Below are 26,062 nucleotides of genomic sequence, written 5' to 3'. Positions count from 1 at the left end.
GTCGGAACCAGGAAGGTTTTTTTTTTCAATTAAGACGATGAAATAAAGCACTTCAGCTAGTGGGAGAGTTTCGCTTGCCAAGTTAGGAAGGTGGCTGGTGATGGAAGAAGCAGGAGGGAAATAGTAAGCAGAATAACTCAAGCGTAGAAGCATTTCCATCGGAAGAAACAACTACTGACGGCAAATGGCACTAGCCGTGGCACCAGGAAGTGGTTTATGAAACCCAATATTTTGGATATTGCTTTAAGGCGTAGTTACAACTAGAGTTACAGCAGAGAAAGTAAGGAAAAGTCATTGTGGGAATGTGGCTCTAATAGTCGTAATAATGATGCATATACGTAGAATCCCTCCCTTAGACTACAACCTTGACGTGGTGGAAGGGCTTGTGCGTTCCGATGACCCCTAGAGCTGTGCTGGTGGGAGTAATAATAATTGCTCCTGGTTGGGTCACCCATGCCAGATAGGTCGAAGGTTAGGAGCCAGACGAAAGGTAGTCCACGCAGCGTCTGTTCCTCAGTGAGGCGGCTGCAATGGCGTCTGACCCCAGTGGGGCGGCCAGTAAGTGATGGTGTCACGTTAAAAACACTATTGAGGAAGGCAACGGGAAACCACCTCAATTATCATTCCCAAGATAAATATGATGGTCACTACAGAGATTTATTTATTAGCTGTGTCCATCCAAAAACCTACCTTAACCGGTAGATTACCTAATAATAATAATACGTAGAATGAAGAGACCGAGAGACGAACGTGCAAGTGTGAATTATGAGAGAGGTCTACGGATTATGCTGATAGGAATAAGAAGATGCTTTTTGTTTGCGTTCATGAACGCGGTATTATTCTTAAGATGAACAATAACGGGAGGAGTTATGCAAAGGGAAAACTTAAGAGGAAAAAAAGGACGAAATATGAGAGGGAAGTGATGGAGGGCGTCAGCGCACGTGATTATTATGTAGGGATCAAAGATTAAGAGCCCAGTGGAGAAATGGAGAGACTAGAAAGCTAAAGGACAACTTAAAGAGCGACTAAAAGCCAATTCCAGATCGATATAAATATTGATAAACGCACACTCTTGGAGAAAGGGTCATATAGTGACCACCCTCGTGTTCGTTGTGTATTAAAAACGTTATGAAAGCATAGACACCAAAGGAAAGGACACTGACATACTGTTAATATGTATTATAGACATATATGTGGGTGTGATTTCAGATGTGAATATCCTTTTTTGTACATCTGATTTGTATTTTGTGGGTATAACGCATTTATCAGTACATGTTTTAATACATTTCGTCATCAAATTAATGTACACAATTGAAATGAAATGAAATAATTGACTTTGTAATTCCACGCACTAAAGTGTGGGGAATTACAAAGTTAATTATTTCATTTCATTTCAATATGATATGCAAATTCCATAAAGTTACGCCTGAGATAAGAAAATATACACAATGGTTGGGTTTTTATACACGTAGATGGGAATAGAGCTCACCCGGTTCCAAACTCCTTAGACCGAGAAATGCACACACAAAGTTTTCAATGACTGAATATTTACTTCACTTTCTCATCGCTATTAAGTGCTTCCATGTTTGGAAGAATAGTTATTTTTTTCAAATCGCTTGCTGATTCAAATGTCCTGTCTTTATGGTGAGCCACTTGTGACAAATTTCATTTTACTCCCAGAATTTTCCACGCCATATTGTTCATTTTCAGCATAAATTCGTTCAATATTTCAGATGCTTTGACAAAATTTACTCTGAATCAAATAACTGCAAACTAAGCAGTCCTCTTCAAAGCAATCACATAATGCATCCCGCATAGTACGCAGTCAATTACTTCAGTACGTTTGAGGCATCGATTTAATAATGCAGCCAAGGAACAATGAGTTCTTTCAATTATTTTGATTAGCTGTTCACAAAGGTATTCAGAAATCTCGGAAATTCTTCTTCCAACTGAGTGTGTCTTTGAGTGCAATGCTGCGTGATAATTTGCCTACAATTTTCTCGGCATTACCTATCGCAGCAGACGTTTTTTCATAATAATTATGTAACTATAGAGATTCGAACATTAACTTAGTAAGAGGCAAGCGTCGCTTTGGAACCGATACTCATCGTTTTATTCTGATGTTTTTCTTTGTGTTTGCAAATTTTCTGCTTATCTGCTTTTCAAAGAAATCCTTTGTTATTCAGTCTGCAGCGTTTCGTAATGTGATTTCACTTTGTTAGACTCCGTATTGCATTTAAGATAGTCATCTTGACACAGACTGAGCCCCAGACAGCCTCTTTCTTTCATTTTTTAGTGCTTGTCATAAAAATAAGTAATTATTTCTTGTCATATTTTTGATATTACGTATATGTAGTGGTCAGGGGACCGCAAAAATAGCCCAAATGGGATAAAAATGGAAATTCCTGGGGTAAGAAATTAAATCAACCTAAAGATTCAAATTTGCCATGTATGCAGATTCAATATAGCCTAATTATTGTTAATCCACTTTCCACTCGTTACTTTTTTTCCGACGACGCCTTATGACACGCCGTCAGTCTTTCATAAATCATTTGCTTAAAATTGTGAATTCGTTGGTATGAATTGGACCTCTCTAGCGCGTCCAAATTATTTTTTTCCCACACCTTTTCAAAATTGAATTTTGCTATCACACAAAGTAACATTCCTATTTACGTTCTAAGGGATGATTAGAAGTGCATTGGGAAGTGAGGCAAAATCAAGGACCGCCCCAAGGACAGACACAAAGTGTTATCCAAAATTCCACCCTCCACCTCAGTCTTTGACGGTACATTGCCACTCAATATGCTCCGCATCCAATTTTTATGCCTCCTTTGAATTTCCCCCAACAACCTTATCCCCTTCCCCACCATGAGTGCATTTCCATCGTTTGTTTTCCACTCCATTTATTTTTTCCATTCTTCTCCATACCCAGGTCTCAAACACCTCAAAACTACGCTTATCCCCTTGTCTTGATGACCAAGTTTCCGAGCTAGACAATACCTAGCTTCACATTCAAATTTACACCCTTATTTTAACGTCTTTACTCATGGTCTTATGTCATCAGTTCCCGCTTCTTTGTAAAAGGTTCTTTACTTGATGCAATTCTTCTTTTAACGTCCTTATTCCTTCTCTCATCTCACATAACTCAAAACAAACACTTCCCCAGGATTTTCTGATAATAGATTCGAATGTAAGAGCTGCATCACACCAATCCTAGTTTTGATATTGACAGTCTATTGTTATGAACAATTATTTTCGTTCACTAATTTGACTATTAATGGACGAGTGATTCGACTATTTGAAAGTAACAATGGATCCATCGGATGAAATCAAGGGGATTAAAATTTCGGATCCGTGTTCGAATTTATCTCCTTGAAGAATTCGGTCATCCGAACACTTGCTGCGCCAGCTCGGTCGTGGACAGTATGGGAAATAATTCCCGTCGATGTGTCGACGGAGTGCACCGTCGTCGTGATGCGGGCGGGAGGGAGAATGTCGGGCGAGGAGGATGATGGGGAAGTGGGTTATCGCCGTGGGAGCTCCGGCTGCGGACGTGTGGGGGTATTTGGGAATTTCATCGCGGTGCTCGCCATTGTGGGAATGCGAATCGAAGCGTGGGGAATTCCGGAGGCGGAGTGCGATGAGGAGTGGGTGGGATCGAAATTCCGAGGAAAGACACCAGGTGGATCGGTGGTTGGAGTGGCTGTGGAGGGGATTGAAGGGGGTAGGGAATACGAGGCTGCTAAACTGAGAGACTACCGAACGATCCTTGGCCAAAAGTTTTTGATCGAAATGGAATTACAAGAGTCTAAATCTGCAACGCATATCGTGCTGTTCGCAGATTTTTTTATGAAACCAGGGACTAAACTCTGCAACACCTCTAAGCCTTGCCTAATAGCTGTTTAAATATTTTAACATCCTAAAATACCATATACCATTTCTCAATTCCTCATAATTTATTCTTTCCTTCATCCGGTCGAATATGTCTATCCTTTCCTCGCCCAACTCCACTTTCCAACATTATTTCCTCCATAACAGTCCTAAGCATCTCATTATCTCTTAGCATCTCCCGCAATCACTTGTTCTGTGATCATACGATTTCCCCAACAATTTAGATAGCTGATAATGACAAGTTGTAAACGATATATAAAAAATGTAACTTAATTGGGCAGCTTCAAACACGCTCGTAGAGGATTGGAATGTTTATGTTTATTCTAATAAAGAAAGAGAGAAAAACATTACTTTTTGTTTAATTTTACAATGTGATTGGAATCTTAGCTACTCGTTTGGTAAAACAAAATAAGCTTCTCTCTTCCTCTATGTACACGGACCCTTCCCCTCTTACATGCCTAGCACTTCGTTTGTTTTCCTTTATGAACGTATCATATTTTTCGTTTCAAAAAATTCCATGAAACTTAACAGTATTGTACGGAATTATTAACTGTGCAAAATGTGTATTGTCTTAGAAGGAGTATTCGCGAGAGGAAAGAGGGAAACCATTGTGAAAATATTGTTAAAGTGTGGTTTTGTCGTGATTACATCTTGTGCGTGATAAATTTTAGACTTAAAAAAGGATAATATGAAGTCAATCATCCACGCGTTTCATTTCTCCATTGCTCGCCTCTTTTTGCGAATGGTCTCCTCTACCGGTATTTTGCGATATCCTAATTTCAGAAGGTAGTGGTCATTACTGGACTCGAGTGTCCTGTAGGTACTTATATAAAGGTTTTACTCCGTTTTTTTCTTCATAATTGTACGAATCCCATATTCTATGTTATCCTAGCCTTGAGATATCTCTACTGAGTTTGATCTCGGGTATCTACGATAGAAAACTGCAATAGAAAAACTTGCAAATATGAGCACTATAAACCAAATGATCATCCAGGGATGATTGACTCACGGTTGTGCATTTGCGTGGTAGTAAAATGTGTTAATCCTAAGTTCTTGAAAGCGACACATACATTCCCACGTTCTTCGCCTTTCTCCGTTAGGACTACAAACATTTGCTATTCGTGTCGGTTAGAACGTTCGAAGTTCGTCATTGATATGATTTCCACTCTTCACGTGGCACTGAAATATTTTAATTCTAAGTTCTTAATATCGATGCTTATATTTTCACTTCCTGCACCTTTCTGTGCAAGGCTTAGAAATATTTTCACTTTGTATGCGGATGAAGTGCACTTATAATTTGCACTACCAAGTTCATAAAAAGTGCTAATGACCTTGTCTAAGAGAGTCAGTATATTTTATTCTACTGGATGGGATATATGCTGCGGAGCGGAGCGTCCTGATTTCAAATCTGAGTGATGTCCCCAAATTTCCCAGATAAATCGACACTGAGTGGATGCCAGAAGTTTTCGAGGGAACAGCAGATGGCAGAGAGAAAGGATCCGGTGTCTCTCTCTCTCTCTCTCCGAATACGTGAATTTCTCACACGCTCTTGGACCCCGTACGAGATTTCCCCTTCACCTCACAAACTCATCGCTGGGTTGAAAACGGGGTTTATTTGAAAACAGTTCTTCAAAAGAAGTCGTAACCTAATTACGCCTCTCAGAGAGTGTTGGTTAATGTCTTTCGAACTTGGTGTGGAAATAAATATAAATTTTTTTATGCCGAGTCAATGACATGAATAGCAGAAACAATCTCGTCGATGAGATTTTTTTTCTGTGGTACATGTATTAATTTGTTGAAAGAATTTGAAAGACTGTATTTGCAGAAAAACACGTATTATGAACTCATTACTTTTAAGCATCACTTGGTGGCCTTTATTTTCACAAATGAAATAAACTAAGTAAAACCAACAGAATCTTTTCTACTTTCCGATTTACATTAAGGTGAACTTGGAAATGACTTGTATGAGTCGTACTGTAGTCCTGGGCCAAAGAATGAAAACTTTTTGCGGATGTAGCTAAATTCATTTCATTCATAACAATAATAATTTGCCCATGCTAAACCTGCAAATATTGGTATTCATAATATTAAAATTCGGTGTATTTTTCAAAAATCCTTTTTTAATAAATAAATATAATTTTGCACCATCAACTCCTAAGTTAGTTATGACACGTGAAGTTTTGAAGCATGTTAAACTTATTTTAACTATGCTTGAATCGCAAGACGGTGTTGTGCTAATATGACATTTATAATATTGCAACTTGAACTGACAGGTATTTTTGTCTCATTACTTCTGAAAATATAACAATAAATAGCAAAAAAGATAGGTGTAAATATAAATTCCTTCTTTTTGGAGGAATATCACGGAGGCTTGTGATTTGTTTACATGGAAAGCAATAAAGTGTGTTTATGAGGCGTAATTGAAAGTTATCAGATGATATGTTAAATAATTCTTGGCATAAAATTCCTATAAACTAAACATTTTCTGGAAAAATACTACGATGTTTTTTAATAGTAATGCCTAACGAGAATAGCAATGTATTGTGTGTAACGTAAAATCCAAATAGTCGTCAATTCATTCCATTGGAAACTTTGATGAATTTCATTCGTTAATGATGTGTCGTTTCTTTATTTTCGGAGTATTTATCTTAGGTATTATGTCTCGTATTTTCGAAAAACTTCAGCTTTCAATCATTTTATCCTTAGTTTTTGTGTAAGTGTTTTCTTTTCGTAAGCAATAGTCAAGAGATTCGAAAATGAGGAATGAGATGAGATTTGTTCCTACATTTTCGAATTGGACGTTACAATGAATTGTGTTTTAAATATTAAACAACTCTTCTTGAACGCTCTTTAAAGCCTTCTTAACATTTATTTAAAAATCCTTCGACCAAAAGTAGGTCAATGGAGGAAAGTGTTAACAATGCTTCCTCCGTCCAATCCGCTTTGCATTTGAAAGAACGATGAGTTCACATTTTTTTAGAAAGATGCATGTTCGTTAAGATTAAAAAATAAAGTAGATTTCGCTTTAAATCAAGGCCCAATTATGCAGAAATTAAGGAGGAGCAGAGAATTTCATTAGGCCATCAAATCACAAAGGACGCATACGAATGAGCAAATTAGTAGTTGGTTGATAGACAAAAGACCTATTTTTCTCCGAGGGAATAGTGAGAAGAAGTAATGAGCCAAGTATTTGAATTCTTAGCGGTGTTTCTGAGGAAGAAAATGGAAAGATTTGGACGGGAGGTGGCGGTGGGGAATACTGAAGATTAATGGGTGAAAGTGGAGTGGTATTAATTCTCAGGATGGTGTGCGCGTGTTTCCGAATCCGTAACTCTAAAGGGATAGGAAAACTACCGGCTTCCATAATCTGACGAAAAACTCGACCGGATGCTAATATGACCAACTACTTCTCATAGTCTCTTCCTCATCCCAAACACTGCTCTATTCATCCGTGTGTATCCCTGTTCTTTTGCGGCTTTATAATTTCTTAAAAAAGATTGGTGTGACCTGAATAACCAAATGACATACCCGAATATTTATTTTCCAATGAGAAGTAGGTGTTGGAAGTTCTCGGACAAGCATTAATGGACAGTTTTTTATCAATTAAATTACGAGTTATATTTTTAAACTACTAACGTACTTATTAACCCGAAGTTCGATTTGATAGTAGAGTTCACCCAATACTAAGCCTGACGGTGTGTGAAATTCATACAACAGGAAGCCAGTTCCTCTCCCTGTTCCACCTATTGTTTCCCAGGAAGAGCAGGTACCCGAAATATCACGCAGTTCGGGTGAAGCTGAGTATGCCCATAGAGCCCGGGGATGGAACCCGGACCCTCCGGTCAGTACTCCAATGCTCTTTCTCTGGACTAACACGTTCCCATGAGTTATATATAAATCACCATTTCAGAACGCAACACTCTCAGCTTTCCCTGCGTATTCCACCATTTCCTATCCACGGACTGATCTCAAATAACGCTAAGTTCATTTTAAATAACTCATTATGAATCATAGTGGTTGCTTAAAAAGAGATCATGATCATATGCATGTTTAAACTCAATTTGAGCATGCATGGCTGGTACCCTAACACTTCCCCGCAACACGATCTCGCGGCGGCTTGAAGAGCATCTATTGTATAGATGTATAAAATCATGACTTATCTTCTAAGCATTTTGCAGGTGAAACTTATGAAAAGAAGGCATTTACTGTGTGGATTTCCCCATGCGATATACGCGAAACGATTTAAAAGGTGAATTGCTAATCGCATTCCAATACGTAATAAATGTAGGAGTAATACAACGTGTCAACAAAGGAACGCACGAACTAATCTACATCTACACCTGCAAGCCACCGGCAGGGTGGGTGGCGGGGGGTGTTATATCACCAGCCATGGATGCAGAATCCCAATCATGTCACTTCTACGAAAATATTAGTTTAATCATGCACTCGAAAAAATATAAATCGCATGAAAGAAGGTACTCACATACAACAACATTAAATGACAGAATACGTATATTCAAAGCATGCGGTGAAACTGTTAAAAAATGGGTCTATTAAATAAAAAAATAGCATGCGGCATATCGAAAAAATCTATACACTGGCAATTTTAATTGTCTCTTACGCGATTGTTGTCATGTTTATTTTGATATCTAATGATGCGAGGAAAAAACGACATTTTAAATCTTTCCGTTCTACAATCTATCTCCCTGAATTTACGTTGGTGTTCCCATTTACCACAGTAACTCGGGGTATGTGATATGTATTTAACATCCTTAGATAAGTAACTTGCCTCAAATTTTTGCAGTAAATTTAGCCTGCATTTAAATCTACGATCAATTAGTGGCTCCCAACTAATTAGTCTCCAGAAAAATTTCTCCACGAAAAAAGTATGTCGTACGAATGCTTCATTATGAAATTTATCCCGCGTGACAGAGTGCCGCGATAAAGCCGAATCACCTCCCGCCGCCTTCTAAGTAATTCAATTACGTTCGATGGAACGCTCCCTTACTCAAGTTCTCGCATTTTTTCTCCTCCGGTGTTACCCCGCCGCTCAGTATATAAAAAGATCCCCACTCCCCATCTAGTTTTTGCTTCGCGATTCCCAGGCGCGAAGGACACACAGAAAGAAAAATTTAACAGCGGGTATCCGCGCGGATAAAAATCGTCGCATCATTTTTTTTACCCACCGGAGGAGAAAGATTCTTTCTTGCTGGTTTTCTTAGTCATCGGATGAATCTTCTTGAGAGGAAAAAAATGTAAAATAAAACAACCTTTTGTTCTCAGGACCAAGGTAGGAGTGGGGTAGGGTAGGGCAGAGGGCGTGCCAAAATCGATTACCCCCCTCTCTCTCTCCACCCGGAGTGGCATTACGACGGCCACTCAATCGAATCGATCTTCAGCCGCGTCTCCCCCACGCCCTTGTGCGTACGCCACTTCCTTTTTCTGCAAGGGGACGGATCAGTCCGCGTCTTGGCGGCCGCGGGAGGCGTGTCTTATGGCTCTTCACCTCCTCTTTCGTGTGGGAAGGGGGACAATGGGTCACCGGCGTGGAACACTGGGGGAGATGGGAGCTGAGGAAATGCCGGTCGAGGGAGGAAATCACCATTTTGTGGGGCGATGCTCGATTGTTCTCTCCCTCTCACTCAGGTTCCGCCCCTTCCACCCTTCCTTCCATCCTCCCCCCCTCTCCCCATCCCTCTATCTCTACGGGGGGGCGGGGGGCATGGTTTCGGTGAGTCCTAACTAGTAAACTGTTCTCCACTCGGACGTGAAAAATAACAAAGGTCCCCCCCCCTCACTCTCTCTATGAGGCAAGTAATTCTTTTTCTCGTGGCGTAAACGCGAAAGGATACGCATCTCCATTCGTTCTTCGTTGCGAAATTTTCGTCCAAAAGACTTATGCGCTCGGTGACCACAAACGCGTATGGAAATTAAGGGACGGAGAAGTTGACCCCTGTGTTGAAAATCGGTAGGGAGCATTCTGTTATCGTTTGGAAGCATCGCGAAGGAAAGCGTTCCCCATAATAAAAATTCGGTCCTCTACGCACGGTAGCGAAGAACGCTGTTAACGATTGGCATCACACGCACGCTCTCCTGGAATTAAATCTCTCGAAAGGAGGACGGAGGTGTGAATGCGCAGATGTGGTCATCGTGTGCATTTAATAAACAGTTTTCTTTTGATTCTCGAGATATTTGGGTTCGGTAATTATAGAGAATGGCAGTGAGTGGAAATGGAAGGCATTGGAGAGTTGAGCGTGAAATGCATACCTTTTTAGTGTTACGTCATTAAATTACATTGTTATGCAAATGCATGGTTGTGCAAATTATTTCTAAATGTTGTTTCCGCCCCTGCGTTTTTGCGTTGTATAAATGCTGTGCAGAAGTGAATCCACCTCCGTCTTGTCTAATTTTCGAGTGAAGAAAATGGAATCGGTGAGAGGTTGCTTACGGACAGTTTGTGGGACGTAATTAGTAAATATCATATGTCCCCCACCGTGATATGTCAATTTCAAACGCCGTCGGGCTTAGTACTGGGTGAATTTTATCATCATCTACCAAACCGACCTCCGGGTTGATTGCTGTGTTTATGGTCTATATGTCAGTTACTCTTCTTAATCTGATGAAGGTGTGTGGGACCACCGAAATATTAAGTGACTGCTTTAATTACAGATGACTAAAACGGCATCCTTTCACTCTAAGGCTGTGTAATTGAGAAGTAAGAGGAGAACTTTCCCCGCCTCTTCAAACCGTGTGAAGTCCACATAGAAAGGTTAGAAAGGTCAGTCAGAATGTTGCCTATGGTTTCTAATAAAATTCAGATTCCCATAAAATCCAGCAACCTGATTTTGGTGTCCAGAGGAAGTACTTTGATACGAATTGGGTCAACATCCGAATTCACATATTAAAAAATAAAGAAAGACTATTGTTTTGGAAAATGTTTTGATTCAACGTAAAATATTCTCCAACCGTGTGATACCAATTGACCCTCTTGGAAGGTTTCCAGATGCAACACGGATTTGATGAATTGTCATGTGACTTATTGGAATTCTTAGCTCATTTTTAAAATTGCATATGTTCATGATATGCATGACGTTATGTCTCGGAGGTGATTATACATAAATTTTATATACAACCATAATTTAAGTTTCACATCCCTATAAAATTCATTCACACCCATTTACTTTTACATGATTTTTTTTTCTTTTTTATGGCCATTTTATCTTCTCTAACTTTGGATTTATGCTTAAAAATTGCTTGTTACTTTGCTTAAAATTTGGAGAGAGTCCGCAGAAAAAAAGAGACGCAAGAAAAGCAATGGAGGAAGTGAAGTGAAGATACAGGAGATGGGGTTGTTGGAACAAATCTAACGGAAGCAGGAAAAATGGATGCAAAGCATTTTGATTGGCGGTTATAGTTTGAAGACTGTAATAGAGGGGAGAGCATTAGGTAATACAAGTAGGGAGAAGAAAATTATAGGTCTATTTTGGGTATGAATGGATATAGAAGTTATGCGGTATTGAGCAATAGTTTGTTGTGTTTTAGGGTGTCTTGCGGTGTCTTTTTAAGTGAAGCTAAAAAATGGTGCGTTGGTGACTCAGTGGGTCCATCCAAAATGTAGCTTAATTGGAGGCCTAATAATATATTCAAATGAGATTAATAATCTAATGATAATTCGGACTCATCGACCAAATAAACCTACATATTGCGAAGTGCGTCTTCATAATGATCGGAATTCATTTGGAAAAGTGACATTATATATTTTATTTTAACACCCAGAGTTTCAGGCTTGACGTGACCGAAGTAATCACTTAAAAATATAGTACTTTTTCACTCAATGAATTGATTAATTATTACACACGTTTTGACTCACTGAGCCCTCGTCTGGTTTTGCCGTCTTTTACCTGACAGTGCCTGGGTGAGCAAAAACGTGGGTCATAGTATATCATTATGTTTATCAGATATGTGCAATATTTGTTATCTCTAATTATTATTTCTTAGGAGACATAGCCGCGAGCATTGAAAATGTAGTCTTAATCCCGTGACCTCCTAGCAGGAGTAGAGTACGCTGTCCACTGCGCACATTCAAGTCGCTCCATTATTATTATCCATTTAGCGCTTTGGAGTCGTCCTGACGACAAGAAAATTTGCAGAGTTCAGTCATCGTTCCACAATTAGGGATTCGCAACTGAATATTTATGAGGACCCGTTGAGAGAGACGGTTATAAATCCTTTTGAATTGGACAGATAATATACTCTTAATGGTGTGACTGAAAATTATCCAAATCCTCATTTTGCCTTCCAGAATATGTTGAACACTTTCGAATGTAGTCTACTTATGAAATAATAATCGTGAAATACAAAATGAAAATTAATGTCCCATCAAATGAATTTTCTCTTTGCACTCTCCTTGAACTGGGTCACTATGGGAAAGCCAAGATTTCGTAATTTGGATAAAATTCAGAGAGTTTATTGTTTTGGCGCGTAAATACTCTGGGTTCTGGTAATCATAGAGGTTAATCTAAGAGCCATTTTCGGGTTTCAAAAATTGACCGGATGAATGAGTGTTATTCCGTTACCTCTAACGTGAGGTGTTGGGAATATTAATATTCCATCTATTTTATTTTCTCTATTCCAGCCATTCCATATCTTTGCCATGCAGTGTGCCAAAAGCTCAGATTTTCTTTTTTGCTCCTAAACGTCTTTAGAGTTCTTCGTATAGAGCATTGACTCCCAAAGAAAGCCTCGCGATTTCGTAGCAGGTGCGGAGATATCTCAGGCTGGCCTTTGTAAGAAAACAGAATTAATCGGTCATAGATTAAGCAATATCAAACCAATTTAATTTCAAATTCAATCAAACCTTAGATGTCCAATTTTCAGAAAATAAATATTTGGTTATTCCACATATATTTTTTATTAAACACGACCCGAGTTTCGACTTACAAAGTCATCATCAGGTACTTTTTACCTTGACTTGGTAAGTCGAAACCCGGGTCGTGTTTAATAAAAAATATAGGTGGAATAGCCAAGTATTTATTTTCTGAAATGAATCGCTTCCACAAAGTGACGCCTGAAACCATTCTATTCATTAGATCTCCAATCCCGAGGACAATTTGTGTGGGATTTTGTTGGACTAGTACTTTTAAATTGTGAAAATCAACTCTTGTGATTTTTATATTTTATTTTTACACCCATATTCTATTGTGTTTCTAAAGTTTTCCACTTTTATATGCATAAATTTAGGCATATATGTGTGTACACATGTACAGAATAATATTTTCTGAGCTACCTTTTACCATTATAATGAAGGAATTCCACCAATTAGTACTCAATTCAGTATCCTACATTTCGGATTTAATCTCGAAAAAGTCAGATCGAATAAATTTTAATAAATATGCTAAAATTAATGATGGTATAAAATTAAACCACAGCTATGAGCTTTCTTTCAAGAATAGCGAAGTCATAGACGGTTGACTTGAGGCTACAATAGGGGGCTTACTCCCTTTAAATAATTTCTTCGAAACTACCCTAATCTTACATACTTCTGCGATGATATCAATATAAACTGTTTTTCTTTCACTGATTTAAAATGTGAGAAATAAATACCCCTACCCCTTACCTCCCTCCCCAATTTTAATTACGTAGTTTGCGTCATATACTCCTCCTTACCTTCCCTGTGAGCAGCCCTGAATGTATCGATTTGGAATAGAGAAATATTACCAGCTAGTTTGTTGGAATAAGGGAGATGATTGAGCTCTCTTCAGATTAATCTTATCGTGTGTTAGATGATTTACGGGGATATTTCCTGCCCTATGCCGTAAATATTCTCCGTCCATGAGCGCGACTGGAGAACCTTCCCATGTTAAACTGCTTACTCATCCCAATAGGGATCTTTGGTAAATACAATATTTCCGCTGCATACATGAGTGTCGCAATACCATGTTGCCATGGTGACACAGGAGGATTGATCGGAAGTCCATCGAGAAATAGGTTTTGGAGAGAGCCCGTAGCAAATGATGAGCGATCAATAAAAAAATGTGATTTTCCAGAGGATATTACTTTTTATCACAATCTAAGTTTCGATGCATTACATCGTCATCAGGATGTGAGACATCGAAACCTCGGTCGCAAAATAAAGTTAATTCCATGGGAAATTCTATTTGTTGGATGTGTTTCAGTTCCATTGAATAACTCCTGAATGATTTCAATTGGTGATCAAAGGCTTCATGACTTTCATTATCTTAGAGTCTGAGATATTACGCAGACTCGTTTATTCTTCGGAAAACAAGCCGCCTGACTGAAATAGTTCTCAAAAATTGGATGGCATTTGTAATAATCACTGTTAAAAATAAAAAGTTAAATCTATTACAGGCATGGAATTATTTATAATATTCATAAGCACTTTCTATTGAAATAATAAGTTGCATTCCAGTAATAATAAATTCAGTCGAGGAGAAGAGTATTACAATAATAATTCTTAAAAGACTGAAACATATTTTCTCTGATGAGCCCCTGAGTATCTTGATGAGGAAGCGACACAGATTGTGCTCCAAAGACAAAAGAGGGATACAATGGGTGTGTCCAACTCGCTTTCAATATAACTGTAACAATTGATGTACAAATTAATAATATATGAAGGCCTGCTCAACGCTATGTGTTACCTTCGATTACAAAAGTACTGATTAATTGATCACAAGTTTAAACAAAGTGAAATCGTGAATTTTAATTTTTCTGTGAAAGGAGTTCCAATTGCTGGACAACGTGTTTCCGTCCAGAGGTTTCTCGACGTTAATTCTAGTCGACAATTGTGTTAGAGAATACGAATGGGCCAATATGGTCAGGCTGGACTCCAGCTTACATTATCCGAAAAAAAGAACGAACTGTACTTCATGGAACCCACTGGAACGTGGGCGAAACTGAAGTTTTAATTATCATTACGCGTGGATGAAATATCCAAAGGAAAAGTATTCATTAAGCGTAGAGCCTTTCTCATTCATTAATTTTTGACGAAAAATCTGATGAAATAAATAAATATGGAAAATAATGATGCTGAATACGTTTCAATCTATAATGAATGTAACCATGATCAAATAGCTCAGTATAAATTTTTGTTCTGCAATGGCTGCTGAAGACGTGATTTTATGCCGTGACGTGAAAACATGACGTCACCGGTTTTACATTTCTGGTGAAAGTTGAAAATAAAAAATTCTATTGAATAACAACTATGTTGCCAAAATCCAGACCCAACAAGGGCTTTTGCCTTTTATTTGTTTCATGAATGGAACGCGCACTTTTTATCCTTCGAAAACTTTTGTTTGCGGACCACAATTAGCACGTCTCTGAATAAAAACTTGGGCACTAATTGCCTTCAAAAAGTTGGATAAGGCCCATGAGTAAAAACTCATAATGGTACCGTGCCCGGGGCAGTTCAAGTTCTTGAGTGAGCCATCCAGCCCACGCCTGACATCGTGCGAACGTTTTTTTTCCCCTAAGTTAAACCTGACACTGGCCCCTCTTCCGCCCATTTCCAGTCCTTCCCCTATCAAAGATCGAGCTATCCACTCCGATGATCAACATCTCAGCTTTCTATCAAATCAAATGGCACGTTTTTTGTATGCAAAATCTACTTCGATCAATCCGAGCGCTTTAAAAAATCTCGCTATTAAAAGGAGGCTAAGATTTAATCTGAAATCGATAATTATTTCTCGTCGATTTTCCCTTTTATACGGTTGGATGAACGTCGAGAGAAAGTTCAAACGGGGCTGGTATGGATATGGTGTAATGGATACGCCGACAGGCTGTAGCATCACCCGGAGAGCGGAGTGCGTGAATTTAGTAATCTTTTTTTCTTTCGGGGAAATCATTAGCGAAGGGTGACTACGCATGTACGTATATAGAGTGACCGGCGGTGTCACTTCAAAAAATCAAAATAAAAACCCGTTTGGAAAATCCGTCCATTTGCGAAGAAGACACCGCACGTTTCCTCGGATGTCCGATTGCAGTCATTACCCCCAAGGCTTTCACTTGACTCTTTGAACTTCTTTGAGCTCCGATTCTCGTCAAAGCCGGTTCTGCCTCAAGTCGTCTTGCCCAGAGCGTCAAACACACTATCGAATCCTCGTAAAGCGGAGTAATCTGACCGTTCCCACGCCCCCAAATTTTTCCACGCCAAACGTGACAAACAAAGCTCCCGGTATTTTTTTCTCATTCGCTTCGTCTCAAAAGAAATCTTTCAGCAAGAGTGATATGATTCAGGAGTTCATTGAGGAAGTCGGTCCATGTTTTTCACGAAACTTTGGAAGGAGTTTGTTTTGAAATAACTTCTTCCCACCGAGATGGTTTCGCTCCAACCAATGCAAATCGTCTTCAGTCAATCCACGCAACGTGAAATGGGTAGCCTAACGAACAATCCACAAGGGTTGTTTAAGAAAAAATAGATCTCGCAAATGGATGATCGAACTACCTAATGCTTGATTGCCAATGAAGGTAATTTTTTTCCAGCCCCCTCTGTTCTCCTTTCCATTTTCAGCACGGTTTCATTGGTTTTACCATCTGATGTTTCCTTTGCTTCTCGGGTGTTAAGTGATGCATTTTAATAAGGGTGAGGGTGCATCAAGCAGTCCAGCGTTTATACAGTATACCTGTACAACGGGTCCAGTGTTTGTAGAACGTGTCTCCATGCATTGGAACCCGTTTACGGCTTTCAGTTTTCGAAAGAGCCTCCTGCTGCACCTCGCCTTCATCGTTTACATCAAATGTTGCTTTTATTGGATTTGATGAGAAATCTCCAACAAAAACAGTTTTAACTTCGTCAAATTCCCGTTACCATTATAATATTCATTATTTTTTCCAACTTTAAGGAAGTTAGGAATGGGAAAACTGCTATTAGTACTAGTACTAACTGATGATTTGTATAAAATAGTACTGTTTCAGCAAATTTTATACTGTTTCTAATATTATTTCGGTCAGGAGTGGAGAAACGTTCCAGCAAGAACGATTTGTTTGCAAATGTAAATATATTTATTATTTTATTGTCAACAGCCAGGAGTGAGGAAACTTTTTCAGATCACTAATATGTGCGTATTTTATTATTTTTCCAATTTTATTGTAGTCAAGGACGAGGAAATTTTGCCACAAGAATCGTCTTTCTTTTCAAATTCGGGCGCCAGATTGAAGTGCGGGATGTGATTTCCACGACTGTGTCCCGAGAAAACGGCTATCCCCGTAAGCTATAGCCGACTAGCCCGGCGGCTTAGCTTCTAAAAATCATTCAAGCACTTGGGCACATCACGAGGCACTTCCGAAAACTAGGAGAAATTTAGATAAGCCCTTGTCCTTGAGTATTTTCACATAAATTTTAATTATTTATTTAGCTAAGGAGTCCAAGGTAGAACGTAACAGGCTGCCGTTCTTTTCTTCCCCCCTCGAACTCTTTCTTTCCCTAAAACCAGGGAAGTTCATCCTGGCCAGACTCTAATAACATCTGCATTGCCTCTAATCCACGCTGTGCCATTTATGCGCGCAGGAAGTTCCGCTCCTGAAACACCCCATCGTGGAATTTATTCATATAGAATGTTATAAAGTTTGTACTGTTGCCATGGAGAAGACTGGGAGAAAATGTGACCAAATTAGTTAAATATTTTACTCTGGAGAAACAGTTATAATTCAATCAACATCACGTAAAAGAGGATAACTGGTTGTTATCTGGATAGGAAACTGTAATACGATCATCAATTTTTTTACTGTTAATTTTCTTAATTGAAATTTTATCAATTTTTGACTCCAAGATATCACTGTACTGTTTATTACGCATTATGGTGGAAAAGAACAAATTGTTTAGTTCAATTATAAATAAAAGTGCTCGAAAAAGTGAAACCTGACGCTTTAGAAACCTTATTGGGTTATTTAATTAATGCGTATGCCTTTATATGGGCAGTATTTCAGAGAAACAAAGGGCAGAGTAGAGGGGGCTATTAGAGAAGAATTGCGTTAGCGAAAGAAGAATTTGCAAGAAGAAGAGAATTGATTGCAGGTACACTGAGTGAAGATTTGAAAGAAAATTAGTAAAGATTTTAATATGGAATGTAGTGCTTTATGTTTGTGAGATCCAGTCTTTGAATTAGGAGAATGATACTAGGATACAGGCTTTAAGATGCGGATGTGGCGAAGAATCGAGAAAATTAAGTAGGACAGAGAGGAAGGAAAACATTGAAGTTTTAGATAGGGTGAGCGAAGAGAGGGAATTTACGGGGGGAGATTCGAATAAAAGAGAGAAATTGGATGGAGGAAATATTGAAAAGTGGTGGGATATTGAAGGCCTTGTTAGAAATGATATGGGGCAAACAAGAGAACGTCTTTTTGATACGTTGAAGTAAAATGTCTTCGGAGACCGCCCAAGAACCTACCTTAAATTGGTTTAACACCTTGAATGAATCTACCAAGCAAAGTTAGTGAAATATTTTTTCCGGCTCTCATTCGGAAATACCCCAAATTTCCAATTATTCTTCATCACCGATTTTGCACGAGTTCGAAAAAAAAATGGCGGTGCATCCTCATACTTTCAACTCGAAATATGCTCTGCATGACTTGTCGGTGACGACGGCCGCCACCGACTAAAATGGTGTCAACGAACGAGCGATGCAACTCGCAGACAATGGAAAACCCACAAGTGGCCCTTCAAGGCGAATGTGATTCTCACGCCTATCTCGGCTAGTAATCTCGCAAACCGCACGGAGCAAAACACGCAAGCCGCACGTCACTTACTTGGCGAACCCCGGCTGTCTCTTTTGAGCCCCGCTCTCCTCTTTCGCCTTCGTGCCACTGGCCACACAACCTCATTCTTCCTAACAACCCCCCCCCCTCATCCACTCTCTCACTCAATTAGACCAAATCGAACGTTCTCCAATGTCGGACGGAGACCGAATTTTTATAATGGTTTCTCACGTCCCGTGTGCATTTGTTCCATCATCAGTAGCGTATGAAGAGCATGATGGCCTTTTGAAAGAAGAAAATGCTGTGAATTCAGCTAGTTTTTTTAATCATAACACCACTAACTCAAGACAAGAAATAAAGTAATAAATCGGTCACACTTCAATAATTCGAAGTGCTTAAAAATTAAACTCGAAATTGGGCACGAGATTACGTTTCATTCGTGATATTGAATTGGAAGCGCAGTGATGTACACTGCAGTGTGAACATTCGAGTTTAATACTACCTGTGGTTATTATGGTAGGTGGACTACAGCTGAGGAAAATTAAGCCGACAAGAATAGTAGGGTAATTTTACAGGTTTTTTTTGGTGGAGGTAGGATTTTCAGGGAATATTTAATGGGTGTAGATAAACCCTGCTAAGGCACTGGCCTACCCAAAATGAAAGACGCCAAGAGGTTCACACTTTAGCATCCCATTCGATGAACGATGAAATCAAAGTGCTCTCCACGTAGATCCCCTATTAGGGTTCGGGGTAGGTCCGAAACATTCTATAACCGGTGGAATTCGAGCAGGGACCACTGGCATGGGAAGCGTGCTCACCTGATCTCCAATGTTTGTACCGTTCTTGATATTGGGGACTTTGTGAACATCCATACTGAAGGGAAAGAAATAAGAAATGAGGAGCTTCTACGGTATATTGAAATTTTTAACTACAACATGTTTCAATGCACTGTAGAATACCTTCTGTAGTTCTTTTTGGATATTTAAGCGTTGGGAAACGTTATAGTTAAATTTCTGTGTCGCATATAAGTCAGATTTTATTTATTACATCGTTTAGTTGCTCGACACTCATTCGGTTTAAGACGACTTCGAGATGCATAGAGACATCATTGAATCTCAACGCAGAAATATTACCCAGCATGAGCTGAAATACCTTTTAAGATGGATCGTGCCACTTAATTGGAGAAAGCATCAGTCCATGTAAATGAAGATTTAAACAAAACACTTACCATATTTAAATAGAACTATTTGTTCAACCAATTTCGGAAAGAAAATATCACTTTGTTTTCCAAAATAACTCTATTGAAAGTGGATAAAAGAATCGAACGAAGCATGCATCAAATAAATCTCTGGATTAAGGACCAGTAATTACGACCCTGATTTATGGGCGTCCTTATAATGGATTCAAGAAGGATGAGCATCATTGCGGCGATCTTAAAAATGTTGAACTAGAAGGGTGCTCTGTTGTTTCCCAAGTGGCATTCAAATGCACATACTTGTACACATCGGAATGCTGCTGGCGAATTGTTTGGAGAATTGTTTCATCTCATGTTTTCTGTTGCTATTAATTCATAATTACATATCTGGCCAAAAATAATGTAGTTTGGGCTTATTTCCATTCATTTTCGCACAGCAAATTTCCAAATATGAAACTTGAGATTACACAGAATTCATGATTTTTAACTTTGTTATTATTTTTTGCCCTTTTTATATTATTATTTCTTTCAGCCTATATTTTCCACCAGTTTGCTACATTTATACCAATTTGTTGAAATACATCATCATGTATCATCTTGCGTGTAAACGTAACTCTGGTATGGAAGTCATTAATAATGCCCGGTTAATAAATATGTCCGTAGGATGGAAATATTTATACACGGTTTATCGGTTTTGGCTCTTCGGAATCGTAGAATACAACCCAAGATTCGCTCTCGGTTTTCTCACCGGGAATAAATTATCGATATGTTCTGTATCACTTACTAAATTCATTATTAAAAGCCACGATAACTAGAGTATGTCATTGAGAGAGCTGTCCAAAGACATACTTACTGCAGTTATTTTTTAAATTGAAATGATTCATCAATTATGGTACTTCATAAATGGACCAATTTCATACCGCTTTGAGGAATAAATGGTGCATGGGGGTAAATAAAAATAAAAAAAATTAATTTGAATGTTTTGAATGACTGAATGAGATACATGATAGTCAAAATTCCGCCAAATATGGGTAGGTATTAGTAAAAATGGCCTGGAATACATATTTTCCGTGGCATTAATAAAATCATATTTCTTCGTGAGGAAGGAAATCCACTAAGTGGGATTTAGTTCGATGTCTCATATCGGGTCACTAAATTCTTCGGACAACCCACCGTCAACTTGTGCCTTTAAAGAACTCTTAGTGAGAATGTTGCCTTATTTTTCCGCGTAGGATGCGTCAGAATGACAAACCTGAGTCTCAATTGAAGGACTGACTGCAAAGAAGTGGATGAAAACCAAACAAAAGGAAAAACACATTACCACCTGTTACCCTCGCAAAGGAAGTAGATGAATCTCAAATTCCATGGTACGACAGATGGAGTCATTTCTTGGCGTGAAAACGATGACCTATATATGGTAGGGTATGGCGCCTCCAAAGGGTGTTGCGAATTAGTTGGGTGCACAGAGCTACAGGGAAAGATGGCTACATCAAGAAAGAGCATAGCTGAAAGAAGAGCAGAACTAAAGGGTCATTCATCGAGGAACGATAGCCTGTTAAAATAAGTTGCAAGGAATGGTTGAGGAATTATGGAATAGGGGGAGGTCAAGGCTACAACGTCTAGCACAAGTGAAGAAGGATGCAGGAGTAATATCTCATGAAAACTCAAAAAAGGAAGTTAATAGGTTGAATAAAAACTCCAATGGTCGTAATACTTGTAAGATTAACACCAAACATGGAAAACAAGGGGCATTGCGCAGTGATTTACGGGAAACTAAACATTGCATCAGGACTCAGCTAACGCTTGGATATTTGTTTGAGTGGATGTTTAATGGTTAATGCGTTTTTTTACTACTCCCTCATGTTTTCCAACGTTTGGTGTTCATATCATTTTCGCCTTTAGGGCTTTTCTTTCTACCGATTGATAACATTAAGCCCGTGCATCTCAAATGATATCATCAATGAAAAAAGAAATGCTCATAACATTGACGGGTGTTGTTTTAAATTTAACCCAATCCGGGGATGGATTACTCCAATGATAAGATGAAGGTGGAAGTCTTTACGCATGTCAATAGTAAACTCACTCCTCGGAAAAAAATGTGTTCATTAACTGGTTAAACCGCTCGAGTCTTCGCGTTTTTAATTTAAAAATAAGATCGGCAATAGAGTCAGTTACACGACGCAGGCACGCGATGGCGACGTCCTTCACCCACTTGATCGGCAAACGGGACCAGGTGGGTGGGATTCATTTAGGACGTCGCGCCGACCCCGCGGCCACCAACATTGCTGTGGCTTCGGCGTCAACCCCTCTCCCCCCACTCACCTTGCGCCGCGGTGGGGCGCGGCAGGGCGAGCGCCGCGACGACGAGGAGCAGCAACCTGTGGTCCAAAGGTCGCCCGAGCCGCGAGATGGTGGTCAGGAGGGCCGCCATGCGTGCGTGGATGGACGCCGTGCGGCCCTCCGCCTTCGGACATCGCAAGCCTCTCATCCGATCTGGAAAATTGGAAATAGAGAGAGATATAGAATAAACATATATATCTCGTATATAGATATCTATGTCAAAGCGGGAGGAAAATGCCTCCCTCCTCATCCTCTTTCGGCTGCACGAGCGGGAATGGGGGATGAAAAAAATGGTCGTAATCCCAGTCAGAGGAAAAGAGGATTTTTTTCCAGCGAATTGGTTGGCATGGTTGGAATCACATAAAAAATATCGATAGTACTCATAAATCGAGAGGTTTTCGGTTGATCGCCTTAAGCCTTCGGGTAAATTCTCCGTTCCAATTATTCGAGCCCCTTTTACCAGTAGAATTATTATTATTGTTTTGAGGCTTTCAGTGACACATGGCATGTTTAAATGTATACGTCCCGGGGCGAGACGTCTCCCTTAGAGAACACAGATGACTTCACATAGACGTGACATCGCTTTACCGAAGAACAACATCAAGTAACCGAAAATTATACGAGCAAGTAAATGGTCACAAATGATTAAATATAAGAAAAATAAACTCTTTCAAGTATAATAGCGATAAACAAAGTCCGATGAAAATATTGAAGTTTAAGGGCATGCGAATGCTGTATTTGTCACTGGAAAAGTACCTCGGGTCAGCAATTAAGTTCCGTTCCCCCGATTTCATTGCCACGTATTAAATGTGAAAAGTTGTTTTCACTTAATTTCTTTTCTTTTTATGCATGGCAAGGTATTCCATTGCGTTTCCAGGAGCTTTCTATCCCAGGAAATTGAAAAAAGTCGAAGAACTACTGAACGTATCGAGGGGATAAGTAAAAAGCTAGCTGCTATCATATATGGTCATGGACTATATGGTGCAATGGAGTTCCTGAAACCACGTCCAGCTGTAGTCTGAGGACCGTATATCAGTTCGTTGTATCTCATTTAATTATATGACTTAGAGTTGCCGCAAAAATGGATGGGGAAAAACATTATCAAAATAAAAATACGCCATGAGGTCCTTACAATTAGACTCCACATGCATATACACTTACTTGCAAATGAAACCAAATTAAAGGTCAACAATTTTTGATTTCATTTCTTTTCATATGAATTATGAGCCACATTTTTTTCTTTTCATGCCGTCATTTAATTTGTTTCTTTTAATGCTGACATTCCCCGCCAGTCACATTTTTTTCAGGTACTTGTCATGAAGCTGATATCCTATAACCAGCTTTTTAAATGGATTTTCCACAGTGAATTAATGATGTGAGCATTCTTAAACGTTTAGCGTTTAGTATAAGAATTTCTTTTTGCATATTTCCATAATTGCTATCGAGGTTCCTTTATTCTACAACCAATTTATCACTTCGGACTATAATTTAGCCAAGAATCATTTTCTCAATGTATACTGAAACCCACGTCTGTCTGGTAGAAGGGACATAATAATAATAATAGTTTTATCTACCTATGTACGCCAAATATCTATATTCTCGTCCGATAACCTATGATAAAAAAGGATCTTAATTTTGCAACTGGGAATTGGGTAACAACCAATGAAATTATTAGTGTGTCAAGTGGAATATTGGGAAAGTGGAGAATGTTGGTAAAGGGAGTTAAAATAAGGAAACGAATAGGGGAATACGTATTTCTTTCTCGACTTGTTGAAATTCCGCTCTGAAGAATCACTTCACAGAATTTATTGAGGTAAATAATAACGATTTCAACACGTACGTGCTATCCTGAGCGTAGTGGAGAATTTGTGCTCTAGGATGACGCTCATACACTTACATACGAGGATACATGAATAAATTGTGTTAAATCTGGAAGAATGGATGTTGGCAGAAAATACTCAAATCTGAATAACTGATGCTTGTAATGCAAATGGTTTTAATATTAAACTTTGTTCAGAAATTGAATGTACATGTACGGCATTTTGAAGAATAAGTTATTTCAATTGAAATAGTTTTCATGTTAATGAGCGCGTAGACATAAAAAGTGTGATAAACTGAAGAATAATTTATTTTCCCGGTCTACGGGAATGATTTTTACACTGCGAAATCCCTGCATTTCGGTCAACATTAGCGGATTATGAGCCCTTAAAAGTAACTGTCATCTGTGTAACTGTGAAAACGTGACATCTCCCGCAGTTCTTAGAATAATCTCTTTCATTGGAAATAGTTTTCATGTGAAATACTCTTAATAATTGCTGTGTTTCTTCCAATTCCACGAAGTATTAGTTATCAAGGGGACATCTTGGCATAATGAGAGTACTACTACTATTACTGCTACTATAATTTTCATTGCATTCCATTGTGGAATTTTGTTTCATAAGGTTTCCCTTCACTCAAACGAGGTTGCTGCCCTTTCCCCCTAACAGGAATTTCTTCCGTATTCCATGGATCTGACCCCGTCTTTCAAATTTTCATCCTATTGGAATTCGTTCTATCTCTAATTAGGGATCATGGACACATTCAATCGGGTGAATTCCGCGGGAGTAACCTCAAACTGAATTCGTATCCTTTATACTATGGTCCATGTTCCGGTGAATACGTGATAAGTTTCAGGTCGAAACGTCGTCGGGCAGGACGGCAAGGAGGGTTCCACTGCGCGTCGACGGTGACCGGCGACGATTCGCACTTCACTCGCAAGTCACTCTTGTGGAAGAAACTTCGGCGCGAATGCTCAGTAATAGTGTCAGAAGAACTGACTGGAGGGCTGGCTGGGATCGCACGGCAACGTTTCGTTGAGGAGGGGTGGGGGGAAAGGCAAGGTCTCGGTCGCCCGGGGATGGTGCGGGAGGTTCGCGGGCCGCCTTATTCCCTCCCGAGAGCGTTCCCTCTCGGTACTTTCTCAACCGACAATTAGAAGTGGAGAGAGTGCAACAAATGGGACGTGCTCAGGAAGTCATGATCTGGTGATGACAGTACGTGACGGTGATGATAATTGTGACACATGATCCATGAATTGACTAGGGCAAACTATTGGCTTAAAAACTGATCTAAACCTTAATATCCCGAGTTGATAAAATTAGTATTGATGATGGAAGTAAGTAAGGTTTTGGCTGGGCACAGACTCACCACCATTACGTTTCAAAGCCTCAACTAAGACAATAAACCCACACCACACTGAACCCTTCTTCAATCTCGCATGCATCCTATTTCCCTTCATTCCATCCAACATACCTATCCTTTCCCTCCTACTCTCTCTTCTACATATCATTCTCTTTTCTACTACTGTCTCATACATTCACCTCAAATCAGAATGCTCTTCAGCCACCTTTCCTACTTCCCTTGGATTTCTCCCATCAACCCTCTATGGTCCCCACCATGCCTATAGCACTACTTCGTTTGTTTCCCTCTCCTTTCATTTTACTTTTCCCACCCTTTTCATCAGAATATCCATGTGATAGTGGTATTTCGATCAACATGTCTATGCATATGAATATCTTCATTGAGTGTTGTCGAAGGGCCTAAAGCTGTTAACAACCAAAAGAGGTCTGCGTTCAGGAGGATTCGAACACGGGCCCTCTGTGTGAGAAGCCAGTACGCTAACCACCGCGCAAATTCCGATTCCCCTTCTTCCATCATTTTTCACAACCAAGAAATACTTAATTATTATCGTAGTTTACTGTTTTAGATAGGTTTTAGTGGAAAACATTGATTGGCCACCGTCCTTTTCTGAGTCTCACCAAAACGACACAACGTGACACACTATACCGCAATATACTCTTTTTCAATTCTGCACATATTCTATATCTCTCCATTACATCCAACATGCCCATTCCCTTCTTCGCCCAGACTTTTTTCCGTCTGAGTCGG

The 26,062-nt window shown here is 39.3% G+C and overlaps 1 protein-coding gene across 1 annotated transcript in view; it reads right to left on the bottom strand.

Moving 5' to 3' along the window:
• LOC139686878 (protocadherin beta-9-like) overlaps positions 1-22,226 on the bottom strand; it is a 130,081-nt gene extending 107,855 nt beyond the window's left edge. Inside the window, exon 1 of the mRNA XM_071583954.1 lies at positions 22,118-22,226. Within this exon, the coding sequence (XP_071440055.1) occupies positions 22,118-22,226 (109 nt within the window). The remainder of the gene's footprint in view (positions 1-22,117) is intronic.
• Positions 22,227-26,062: the final 3,836 nt, after the last annotated feature.

The sequence above is a fragment of the Hetaerina americana genome, unplaced genomic scaffold (genome assembly GCF_022747635.1).
Source record: "Hetaerina americana unplaced genomic scaffold, ioHetAmer1.1.p SCAF_15, whole genome shotgun sequence".
Taxonomy (NCBI): Eukaryota; Metazoa; Arthropoda; class Insecta; order Odonata; family Calopterygidae; genus Hetaerina; species Hetaerina americana.
This window is presented reverse-complemented; position numbering and strand designations above follow the sequence as displayed.